General features: G+C 42.2%; 2 protein-coding genes across 2 annotated transcripts; one reads left to right on the forward strand and one right to left on the reverse strand.

The window, feature by feature from the left end:
• Positions 1-805: 805 nt before the first annotated feature.
• On the reverse strand, positions 806-5,439 carry sf3a2 (splicing factor 3a, subunit 2). Its single transcript, XM_083659396.1, has 8 exons — positions 5,324-5,439; positions 4,415-4,702; positions 4,244-4,290; positions 4,025-4,134; positions 3,883-3,932; positions 2,719-2,859; positions 1,551-1,619; positions 806-1,449 (listed from the first exon to the last, which is right to left on the reverse strand). Exons 2-8 carry the CDS (start codon positions 4,610-4,612, stop codon positions 1,156-1,158), a joined length of 909 nt encoding a protein of 302 aa, XP_083515522.1. The 5' UTR covers positions 4,613-4,702; positions 5,324-5,439; the 3' UTR covers positions 806-1,155.
• A 231-nt stretch (positions 5,440-5,670) lies between these two features.
• On the forward strand, positions 5,671-11,351 carry plekhj1 (pleckstrin homology domain containing, family J member 1). The gene is made up of 6 exons (XM_083659405.1): positions 5,671-6,020; positions 6,201-6,268; positions 6,420-6,486; positions 7,428-7,518; positions 7,756-7,819; positions 9,940-11,351. The coding sequence occupies exons 1-6, from the start codon at positions 5,927-5,929 to the stop codon at positions 10,030-10,032; spliced, it is 477 nt and encodes a 158-aa protein (XP_083515531.1). The 5' UTR covers positions 5,671-5,926; the 3' UTR covers positions 10,033-11,351.
• Positions 11,352-12,201: the final 850 nt, after the last annotated feature.

Consider the following 12,201-nt stretch of genomic DNA (forward strand, 5'->3'; position numbering starts at 1 on the left):
GTTTTCTTTCAAACAGAAAAATGCCTTTCAAATAGTAACAGTGAGTCTGAGGAATACTGTGTGCTCCCAGCCGTGTAACCAGGAGATGATTCTACTGACAGGAACACGATGGATGTCTATCTGCTGGGCCTGCGTGGCTTTGATGGAGTCATATGATTTAGTGTGAGGGATCTTTCTTCTGCCTGGAAAGCACTCTCACGCTTTTGAATTGTGCTGAAATGTTCAACTGACAGTTCTAAACTGACAGTTCTATTCGACAGAAGAACAGACGTGCTTTTGTGAACTGCTAAATTCATAGGTGATCACTCGAATGCACTTCCTAGATTCCTCTTTTTGTTAAAAGACACATTTAGAATCCTTGATTTCTTGAATCTATCGATTACCAATAATGCCAGACCAGTTGACTTTTTAATATTACTATGCTGCAAGATCTTTAATTTATATGGAGCAACCTTAACGGGGTGAACGGAGAGCAAGATTCTGACCCACTTAAGCCATCTGACAAAAGAAAATTGGTTCCAAGAGTCCAATTAAAAGCCCTTTTCCTCAGCAACGTCATGTTTTGACCCTGAACTTGGCAGTTCGCCCGAGGACGGCAACTACTTTGAGCCCAATTATTTCAAGAACTTCTGTAATGTTCTGTTCCTTCCAGTCTCTCCTCACAAAGTATTTCTTCTACTGTGACCCACTCGCTTAACTACTGAACACAAACATCAATAAAGCTTCCCGTGTGTGATGTGTTTGTGAAAGTCATTAATTTTGTCCCAAGACTTAACACGGACTTCAAGACGCAACAAAGACAACATTTTTCTCCATAGTTTTTAATTACAAAACAAATCTTATTCTTAAAAGATGAGCCATTGTCAACGATAACTCCATGTCCAGAGGCTAAATATTTATACAAAAGAGTGTGGTCATATTTATACTGCTGCCTATCACCATACGCTCCAGAGATTGCCCTCCAATATTTCCATAAAACAAGAACAGTATAAAAATCAACTAAATATGGACCTTGAACGTCATTTGTAGAAATAAAAATGATATACGCAACTGCATCCTCTAATAGGTAGATGGAAACTGTAGGCTCATCAGGTAGCGAGTAGCGACGCATGGGCTGAACGACCACAAACGATGGAGAACAGTAATCACGTTAGCCTAATTGGATATTGAAAGGCCTTCTGGAGGAGGCGGCCTCATCGGCATGGGGGGCATGGGCATCTGCGGGGGCATTTGGGGGGCACCGGGTGGGAGTTGGGGATGAGGCATCCCTCCGGGCGGGTGTTGGGGATGAGGCATCCCTCCGGGCGGGGGAGGGGGCATGGACTCGTTTGGTGGGCGGGGTCCAAGCCCACTCATGAGAGGAGGGGGGCGCTTCACCCCTACAGGAGGGGCCGGCCCACTGGACTGGGGCATGGCTTTCTCCATTTTGAAGTGGAACTGCAGGAAGAACTAGGAGTGGAAAGAAAAGGGTGTTTAACCAGATATGTCCTCTATTATTCTCAAATAACAACACCCAATAGTCTTGCATAGTGACAAATGATCATCACTACCTGTTTAGTTTCTTTGTTCCAATGTGTCCAGAAGCGGTTCTCTGCTTTATCAATTTCTCTGCTGGGGACCTAAAAGAGCAAAGGCGTTCCAGTCAGAGCCAGTAAAAATGTGAAATATGCAATGAAGTTTCTGCAGTAAACTCATGTTAACTTTCTGAGTGTTGAGCAGCATTAGAATTGTCCGACTGTCTGATTACAAGGATGCAGTCTAGTTGAAATAGACAAAATAAGAGCGTAGGCAATGCTACTGTGGTAGAGTGACAACTAGATCGGCGGCTACATAGGCTAGTTATATTTGCCTGTGCGTATTGGTAACCATAGGACTTATGATGCAAGTCGCACCTACAAACTTTTATCAGACGGAAATCAATAATGTCTCGACTATGAAATTACACAGAGTGATTATTTCATCATTTCCGGCGCTCAGGTCGTCAAATGCGCACCACTGGCACTGTGGTTCAACCTGGACTTATTTCAGTTCTTACTTCTGATATATGTGTGTGTGATATTTTACCTCAGACACACAGCTAGCCTCTGCTCTGGGTCACTTGGCTCTCCAAAGTTGTTCCTCCTCATCTTCAGGTGTGGCGCTCTGTTCCAGTAGGGACTCAGACTGTTCCAGTAGGAACTCAAACTGTGCCACAGACATCCTGATGTCGGTCCGAAAAGCGGCCGTGGGACAACTTCAGCTCTTATAATAGTATAATTAACAACTTTTATTTTTTTTTACGAATGTTTTCAGAATGGACTGTCAGGTTGAGTACAGCGCTACTGCATCACCAAATGACAAACATGACGCGCACATTAAGACGCATTACAGAGCATTTTAGATACATTGTTTAACTGTTTTATGTTGTGCCGGCCTGTGTTGATATTATGGAGCTGCCAGTTTATGTAGTGGAAACAATGGTGCACGACAATCTACTGGTTTATTTAAGAATGAGAGCGTATCTACGTGGTCAGTGATGGGAGGAGTGCGCAGCCTGGTGACAGTCAGTCCACCTGTTGAAACGCACGACCCGGGTCGGGAGGCTATGTGAAAGGAGTCAATCGCCTATCTTTAGCGGTTTTACCGGTGTTTAAAAAACCCTGAATATATGCACTAATTTCGGTGTTAACGGGGCATAGGAAAGCAGAGCAGATCAGCAGAAGGGGAAGTCCCACGCACCTTGAAGGCGATGGTCTCGTAGGGCTCAGCCGCCAGAAGCAGGTACTGCCAGCGACGATCTGGAGGCTCGATACGCTGCTCGTAAGCAGACATGAAACGATGCCTGGGTCCAATTCCCTCTGCAATCTCTGGGTAGTCAATCTGATGGGTAGAAGAATGGAAAAGGGAAGCTTGAATATGTTCTTGAAGGTCTTCTCCCAATGGCGGGGGGGGGGGTGTCAATATCATTTGGACCTCAATTTATTTTACTTGGCGGCTGGTGAAGGTGGTAAAGAAAATCTTTTCACATCCGCTTCAGCCATCATTGGCGAGTTTTTCTTTGCCATCTCAGGAAAGTAGTTGTGTGTAGCACCAAAAATAGTCCACGGTATAATGAAGAACTTGTTCCCATCTGAATTTGATTTGGTAAAAAAACTACAACAGTCTGACTTTTTGTGGTAACAGCGATTTTTACAATTGAAACTATGTCTTTGTGAGCTGTATTTAAAGGTTTTTTAGCTGAAAATTGGAGCCTCAGCCAAATACCTCTGGGTTCACGGCTAAAAACGGTACATGGGAAGGCAGAAAGTCACAGGAGTAGAGCAAACGCATTATTGATTTTGTTATTTTCATAGGATTTGTTGACGGTAATCAATGCATTAAAAACACTTAAGACTTATCCTTTAAGTTTTGATTTGTAACATCACTTGTGAATCAAAATATAAAAAAACGCGCTCAACTCAGCTACTAACTGGGTGCTAAATCCTACAATGAATGTCAAGAATAAAAGAGAAGAGGATAGCACTCCGAGTTAAACTTTTATTGCCTGCAAACGTTTCGGGCTGTTAACCCTTCATCAGTGCAGTAGCAAACGATTTTGCTACTGCACTGATGAAGGGTTAACAGCCCGAAACGTTTGCAGGCAATAAAAGTTTAACTCGGCATAACATCACTTGTGGCCATAATCAATCTCAAATAACAGCAATACTTTGGACAAACATGTCAAATCTAGAGCATCTCAACTGAGTGGATGGGCACTCTTCTCTGCTGCAGCCCCACTTTGTGATCTAGGGTGGTAAGACAGGTTCACTTGAACATAATAATCTTTCTAGTTCAGCATGATATTAATTTGCTTCATTTTAACAAAGTTCCACAAACAATGAAAATAATTTTAAATCTACTAACTTGGAAAAGTAGCGATTGTTGTCCGGTCTCTTGGTCCCTCTGTTTGGTTACTATAAATGAGAGGAGCACATGTTTCAGTACATTAGAAATTACATGAATCTACAACGAAGTCAATATGAACATAAATGATGAGCTACCTCACCTTTGTATCCTGGCCGACCGATCTTGACAAACTTCTTGACCTCAACCTTGACTTTCTCTGGAGCTGGCTGGGCAGGTGCTTCTTTTGCCTCTTTGGCCGCTCTCCGCGCTCTGAAAGGAATCAAATATACAGTGTTTTGACAGTTAGTCAACACATAATGACACGGCATTTCCATGTGACATGACGTGTTACAGTATTATAGACAAGACGTGGACTTACAAATTGGTCTGATGTTTCTTTCCTTGTGTGTGAGCTAAATAGCTGCCCTGCAATAGAGAGGAAAGCAACTTGTGATGATATTTCAATAACGAGAAAGAGAGTTCAAAACAAGAAAATGACACCAAGTTCACATAATGTTAATTCAGTGAGTTTTAGTTTGTGCCTCCTCACCTCATTGTTATGAAGCGTCAGGCAAAGTTTGCACTCGTAGGAACCTAAATGATTCTTCATGAAATAGGGGTCTTTGTTGATGTCGATGGTCTCCAGGGCGAGCTGACGTAACCGCTCTCGTCTATCGCGATTACTCTCCGAGGCGGACGCCACCCCTCCGCTCCCCGTCTTCCCGCCAGCTCGGTGCTGGAAATCCATGTTTGCAGGACGATGGGCTCAAACACAGACACCCACTCCTATTGTCCCAGTCAGCACAGGACAGTTACAAACACTCAAACGCAGTTTTCCCTGTGGAGAAATAAAAGATACACTGTTGGCAAAGTTGGAAATGAAGAATTATATTTTAGTCTCACTATTGCAAATGAGTAGCTTGTTGTGTACATGTACTTGTGGGTGTTTTTTAAGTCAGTAATGATGATGCTACAGTAATGTTACATGTTCAAGTTAAAACACCATCCATACAGCATTGCTTTCAGTTTACTTGGTTGTGTTGTAAATGCGTGTATGTTTTAGAACCATCTTTCTTATTCTGTCTTCAACCTGCATTTTATAGAATTTGTGTATTGTATATTTTAACCAATAAAGAACTGACTTGGGTCCGTTTACTGTACCAAATAAGTACGCTTCGTAAACCTATATTGCATAAATAAGGTCGATAAGTGAACATGTAGCTAGCTATATTAAAAGATAAGCCAAGTTGGCTCTATCTGCTTTAAATGAGCACATAGCAATGCTAACGTTATGCTAACCCTGAAGCTAACCAGCGTTGGTATGCTAAACGATGTGTTCAAACAAATCGGAACTATCAAATTTGATAGCCTACTACAAATTGTGAAATATTGTCACGTGATATGAGTTAATCCATTATAAGTAAACATTACATTCCGTTGTATTTCTCGAAACACTTACCAACACCAACCAACACCACAACGTCAGGATCACGCCAACAAAATAAATGAATGTTGTGCGCTGCGCATGCGCAAGGTTTTGTATACAGCTTTATTGACAATTTCGCTAGCTGACAAAGCATCACTGCGGGCACTTGAAAATCACAAAATACAAAAATTCCTGCCCGTTTTTTTGGCAACTGCTGTATATAACGTTAGCTGAATAATGGCAAACTGTAATGTTGCCGTATTGTCACTTTTGCAGGTTTTCTGTGGTTTACTAATGGATTGACTGACTGCCCCTCTGGTATGTCCCCCAACGCTCGCCGTATGATTCCGGGTTCCTGTGCCAGCGGGGAGTGTCAGAGGAGTGTCCAATTTGTAGGTTGTGAACAGGACGACCTCTCAGTTTTTCATTTTTTTGCTTGACCGCAGAAATGACCAGCCACAGTTCAGCACGTGTCGAAAACACCAGATAGTGAGACAGCGAACAGTGTTTGGTGATCGCGACAACGGACGATTTACGAACTGGATAATGCGTCCGGGAGGGGAAATGGCTCAAGCGTAGCCCACAAGTGTACAGTGTCTTCACCCTGTGTACTGACTGCGTGCGTCAGTGATCGTGATGCGTTTCAACGAGAAGGAGCTGGTCTGTCTGAGCCGCCAGCCGTCAGAAAGGGCAGCAGAGCTGGGCATGAGAGGACCCAAGAAAGGAGATGGTGACCTGACTTGATATTATAATACTGATAACCTCAAACACTTTTTCATATTCACTTCCCTCTCATGTTTTGGGCTAAATGTTATGATTCAATGACGAATAGATCTTATTGATTTGACCAGAGCACTACTATATCCGTGACGTGGCATGTGTTTGCGTATGATTCCTTGTTATTGTACAGTTGTAAAGAAGAGGCTGGTGAAACTGGTTGTTAACTTCCTCTTCTATTTCCGGACTGATGAGGAGGAGGTAAGTCAATTGTTTAGTAGGGCACACCTTGATCTGAGATCTACTGTACTATGCCCTGTGTACCACATGATAAAGCAATCTAATTTCATGTTAAACTAAATAAACCAATACATTGAATTTATTATAATCATTTTGTTTGTTTGTCACTCAGCCACTTGGAGCTTTGCTGCTGGAGCAGTGCCGGGTGGAGAAAGAGGACGGTCAGGCCTTCTCTATCAGTGAGCAATGTTCAGTTTCCTCCCCATTCAACATTCACACAATACTAACCCACACTTTCTCACTGACCGTGTTAAAGTTAATCGAGTCAGTGGTGATGAGTCAGCTTACTGGAAATGTGTTTTGTGGAGTAAGCAAAGCAGCTCTATTCATTTGCCAGGTTGTTATCGTAAAAGACGATGTGTTCTCACTTCTCAATAACCGAGCAAACCTGGTCAAATAAAGGAAATGAACGAATTCAGGCAGCAACATAGGTCAAAATTGGATTGTGAGTACATCACCGATCAGACAATCATCAGACAATAATCCAAAGAGGTTCATAGTGTCTATACTTGACTTAGATCGTTAGATTTTCTTCTATATCAGACACAGGTTTTCATTCCTACCGGACATGTTTCCACGGCAATACTTCCGTCTTCATCAGAGGTGTCACTAGGTGGTGTGTGACGTGTCTTCATCAGAGGTGTCACTAGGTGGTGTGTGACGTGTCTTCATCAGAGGTGTCACTAGGTGGTGTGTGACGTGTCTTCATCAGAGGTGTCACTAGGTGGTGTGTGACGTGTCTTCATCAGAGGTGTCACTAGGTGGTGTGTGACGTGTCTTCATCAGAGGTGTCACTAGGTGGTGTGTGACGTGTCTTAAACAGCTGATGTTGTTTACAGATCTAGTGACACCTCTGATGATGACGGAAGTAGTCATCAGACACTTTCATTCAATAGTTTACTCATAACGTCATATCACAATTGCAGTCACTTTCACTTTCGGCAGTAGACTGAAACCATGTGGATGTGAATTTGGTAGTCAAGTATGAGTAATTCTAGGTACATTGAAGTGTGTGTGTGTGTGTGTGTGTGTGTGTGTGTGTGTGTGTGTGTGTGTGTGTGTGTGTGTGTGTGTGTGTGTGTGTGTGTGTGTGTGTGTGTGTGTGTGTATTTTTTTGTAGCATTTCTGGATGAAGCAGAGAGAAAGTATCTGTTTGAGTGTGACTCTGAAGAGCAGTGTGTGGAGTGGATAGACTCCATCATCAAGGCCAGGTAGGACAGCAGGTCTACCATGACAAATAGGTCTTTGCCCTAATAATGCCAAAATGTGTTTTCGGCATTACTTTTTGTGCGTGTGTGTGCTGCTCTGTAAATGTATAATTCAATGATGTCATGAGGAAATGTAAGCTACATGTTTGTTTGGCCCTCAAGGATCATGGCTTTGCTTTTAGATATTGTGTGAGACTTTTCTTCAAGTGTCACATCTGTTTGTCATCTCATCTCTTTCAGCTATGAGTTCATGAGGAAGAACCTTATCTTCTATCGTACTGAAATCCACAGGCTGACTGGCAAGGTGAGATGAAGTGTAACAACAACATATTATAATTCAAGCCATGTGCTTGGTGCTTCTATCCAGAGCACCTCACAAGTGTTATGACTGCATCAGGGGTGTAGTTCTATTTGTTTAGGTACCGGAGTGCACCTAATGACGCACGCTTAAGTTGTAACTCGTTTTGGAAGTTTATGTAACCACAGGGGCAAGTTTGCATACATTAGTCAACTAACTGACCACACGATCAAATGTTATACCGACTTTATGAATAGTTTCATGTTGAGTCTCACAACGTGATGAATATGAAAACACTATTGTGACAGCGCATCAGCACATTGACAACATTCATGTCTGCGTCTGCGCGCAGGCTCTTGAAGATTCTCATTATTTTGTGTCGGTTAAATAGAAGTTGGCTTGCAGTCACACTGCGGAGCCACAGCTAAAAAAAACATATTTCACCTGTATCATTCTGATTGACATTAAATCAAATCAATCAATCAATCAATCAATCAATTTTATATTTATATAGTCAAGTCAAGTTTATTTGTATAGCACATTTCATACACAGAGGCAATTCAAAGTGCTTCACATAAAATGGTTGACAGGAAAATAAAAGAAAAGAAGAGAGTAAAATGGACATTTAAAAGCATCACAACAAAACTTAAAAAAAAGAGTATAAAAAGTGCATATAGCACCAAATCACATCAAGAGTTATCTCAGGCTGCTTCACAAATAGAGCAGGTAGAAGACCAGGCTCTTTATATTTTAGACCCAACAATTAAAACAATTCTCACGTGCACCGGCTATTTTACTGCACAGGTCATGTGGCAATTGAAAGAATTTCCCAACAAAAGCATGCCCTTAGGCAAGGCAGCAAGGAAAGCGCCCTTTAACCGGGGAAAAGCTTTGCGCAGACCTGTCTCTTGGTGTGCGTTCACCTGCCATGAGCGGTTGGGTTGAGAGAGAGAGAGAGAGAGAGATGCACAGTCATGATGGCAGTAATAACAAAAATACCATTCAATGTTTTCAAATGACACAAATTATCTGTGATATCTGTCCATTTAGGTGGAGCCAACTAGCATCAGCCACCCCAGTTAGGGGACATTCACACCCAAAGCGTTTTTGGAGCTGCCAGCGTCTTTCTGCAATTCATTCTCTATGTAAGGACGCGCTAGACGTGCTCCTCTTTTAATGAACGCACCTGGCGTTTCAGCGCTGGTGGCGTCTGTTGTTTTTGGAGGAGCGCTGTGGGCGTTTTAAAGCTGAAAAAAGTTGAACATTAGAGGAAAAGCGCCCTGCTCGTCTTTTCCACTCCTACCATTTCTCCTCCCGAGGTATCCTCAACCTCCGCTGCTGCCAGAATTGACAATAATCTGGCTTTCATGTTGACAGTGAACAACATCAAACAGACAAAACTAGCTAGCTACCGTCCGTGTGGTCGTTGTGTGCTCAACTCTAGTGCGAGCGACTGCAGGGGAAAATAAAACGAAGCCAAAAAAAACGTTCCGTGCGCTGTGTTTTGTGCACAATGGAAGCGCCCTCGACATGATTTTCATAGCGTTCTGACTGAAAAAAAAAAAATGCTTTTGGTGTGAATGTCCCCTTCTCCTGCAGCAGCACACTGGCCACCATCTCATTAAAGCATAACTATGACAGGAACCAAATCGATCAACAGAACAGATAGCAAGCAGGCTGTCCCATATCTGCCGTGCATATATTTCCTATCAATAGCAACTCAAATCACATGAAATGCTGATCATTCATTGCCCTTGTTGAGCATATAGGAGGAATACAATTGCATTCCAAGGACTCAGAGTGTATTCTCTCACCATAAGGATGGTCGGGTTCTCTCAAAAAAAAGTCTGGTCCTTAGCTTTATAAACTCGTTATAGAAGAGAAGAGTGCAGCGGGAAAACGTTGTCACTCCAGACAGATACAGGCCAAGGGAACACCGCAGCAGAGCCTCTCTAAACCTAACAAGCAGCCAACTGGAAGCCTGAATGTCCAGGGCTCTAATCAATGTCTTGCTTGCACCTGGTTTACTTCCTAGCTTTTAGACACAAAATGGCTGATTTGGGTGCAAATGTGAAATAGGCGTATTCTTCCAGTCTTCACTCGCTGACAGTCTCCTTCCTCCCCAGGACCCCTTGGAGCAGTATGGTATATCAGATGAAACTCGCTTCCAGGTCAGCAATGGCCTGCAACTCATGCCTAAAGATACCTCTTCCATGTAGCCCAGCTTCTCCCCCAAGTCCAGATAGACTTTATTTTTTTTCTTCTCATGTCACTAGACTTGTCAAGCATGTCCACAGTAGCGATCTGCCAATTTGTATCACCAAGTTCCTTGTTTTTTGTTTTCCCATTCCAATAATCGCACCTTATTGATTTGAAAAATGTCACTGCCTTAATTTTCTGTGTATATTTAGTTTTGCTCAACCCATACAGGTCCTTGTCCAGATCTTATAGTAGGCTATGGGCCATACAAAGTTAGGACTAGGATTTGTTAAGGTGGTTGTCACAGTCATTACAGCTGATGCTGGGCTATAGAAAACACAACACTGTACTCTGTCTAATTTCTGCGTTAAGGAAATTTGATATGCCATTTTTCTGTATCACTTTCAAACTTTGCCTTGATTAGTCTGTTAACTCTATTTGCCTTTTTACTAGACTTTCACTTGCTGTAGGCTCAGATCATGTGAGGCTCTGGTTCCCAAGTGCTTCTTCCTGTGGAGCTGGAGTTGTGATTGGTCAGCTGTATCAGTACTATGAACATGAGCAAGTTAAGCTAGAAGCAATCCAGGACGGGGACCTCTGGGTGTGTAAACTTCCTGGAAGCCGGTACATTCACAGTATGTGAAGCAGTTTTAGATTGTTAGACCCCCTGCCCACTTTAGAAAGACCTTTTGGAAACACACTGTTACTCTCCAGATTTGAACCTTGTGGGCCTTTTATCTGCTGAGTTGAGCCACACTCCCTTCTTGTTTATAAGAAAGATTTCTAGCTAGTCTAATATTTGTTTGTCATTGTGTCCATGTAAAATATTCATTTTTAACTATACTATACTTTTGCACATATCCTTCAGTTCTTAGCTGGGTATTGAGGCTTTTGATAGCATTTCGGCGTATTGATTAGATTACTTGAACCTACTGTACCTACTCTTTAGCACTTTCAATCAACTTCTTATAGGTAAATTGTTGTTGGACCATTATTGAGGAATATCAAGCTGTGATGTCCTTTAAAATACAGACACTGACTGATAAAGAAACTGACTTCTTTGTCAGTCTTATCTACACTCGTTGAGTTGCAGCTGATATGTTGCCATTGTAGATGACAATTTCACCCCAACTGCATTTCACTCTATAAGGCATTTCTGTATTCAGAATTCAATTGTTTCATTGGTGGGAATTGTACCCAGGTTTGTTGTTGAATGTTCCTTTATTTTCAAGCCTTTGCACATAGAATTTGTTCAGTCTTTGTATTTTTACTTATTCGATTATATTCATTTCATTGCCATCTTCCTGTTCTAAAGTTTTTTTTATAAAGCCATTTGAAAGATAAATAAACGTGTGTGTGATTGTGTGATCTGTAAGCAAGAATCGACATCAAAATATTGGTGTTTATAAATGAATGTATTTGTGATCAGTCTAATACTGTTAATAGCCAGCACGGAATCATGCTGTCAAAAATGATTGCAATTTAATTTTGTCCAGCACATGTAGATTATATATCACACTGCTAATAATACCCTGTCTGCCCCACATCTCCTATTGACGTTACCACCTGTTTGAGATAATCCAGTCCCATGGTGCCATGCAGTGTATCTTGATTTCTTATTGGCTCTCACATCACAATACCGCTGTGGACAGGTTAGAGCTTGATTGACTTACTGATTGACTTAGCTTCATCAAAGCTTTTTGAAGTTTGAGTCGAACTAGAAAATTCAGGGTCTTGGGTGGGTTGGGCTGGTCTCATTTCAAAATGTTAAAGACAGTATGGGCAGGATACGTTTTGCCGGTTTGATTTTTCACCCTGCCTGCATTGCCCGGGCATGTACTCTGCTGATATTGCAGAATTCTATTAGCCAATTCACATTGCATTGCATTTGCACATGTGAATGCAGTGTAATCTGAATTTGTCTGGCAATGCCAGTGTAGAAAAGGCCCTCTCATACCAACTGAAGAGACTACTATACACATTGGCACACCCGTGGGCCGGATTCAAACCAGTAACTCTCACACAACTGTGATGTCACTTGAGCGGCTTTGATGTCATTAGTGATGTCACTCGTACAACTGTGAGGTCATTGATGATGTCACTCGAGCAACTGTGAGGTCATTGATGATGTCATAAATGTCGGTATATAAATGAGACCAACTGCCTAGGCGCACATTGGTATCTGACTG

Source organism: Poromitra crassiceps, assembly GCF_964638095.1.
Source record: "Poromitra crassiceps genome assembly, chromosome: 23".
NCBI classification, from domain to species: domain Eukaryota; kingdom Metazoa; phylum Chordata; class Actinopteri; order Beryciformes; family Melamphaidae; genus Poromitra; species Poromitra crassiceps.

Coding starts and splice junctions, on each gene's coding strand:
- sf3a2 (XM_083659396.1), bottom strand. CDS start 4,612: ATGGATTTCCAGCACCGAGCTGGCGGGAAGACGGGGAGCGGAGGGGTG. Junction 4,291..4,414: donor TGACGCTTCATAACAATGAG/GTGAGGAGGCAC, acceptor TCTCTATTGCAG/GGCAGCTATTTAGCTCACAC. Junction 1,450..1,550: donor GGAACAAAGAAACTAAACAG/GTAGTGATGATC, acceptor TTCCACTCCTAG/TTCTTCCTGCAGTTCCACTT.
- plekhj1 (XM_083659405.1), top strand. CDS start 5,927: ATGCGTTTCAACGAGAAGGAGCTGGTCTGTCTGAGCCGCCAGCCGTCA. Junction 6,021..6,200: donor AGGACCCAAGAAAGGAGATG/GTGACCTGACTT, acceptor GTTATTGTACAG/TTGTAAAGAAGAGGCTGGTG. Junction 7,519..7,755: donor GACTCCATCATCAAGGCCAG/GTAGGACAGCAG, acceptor CATCTCTTTCAG/CTATGAGTTCATGAGGAAGA.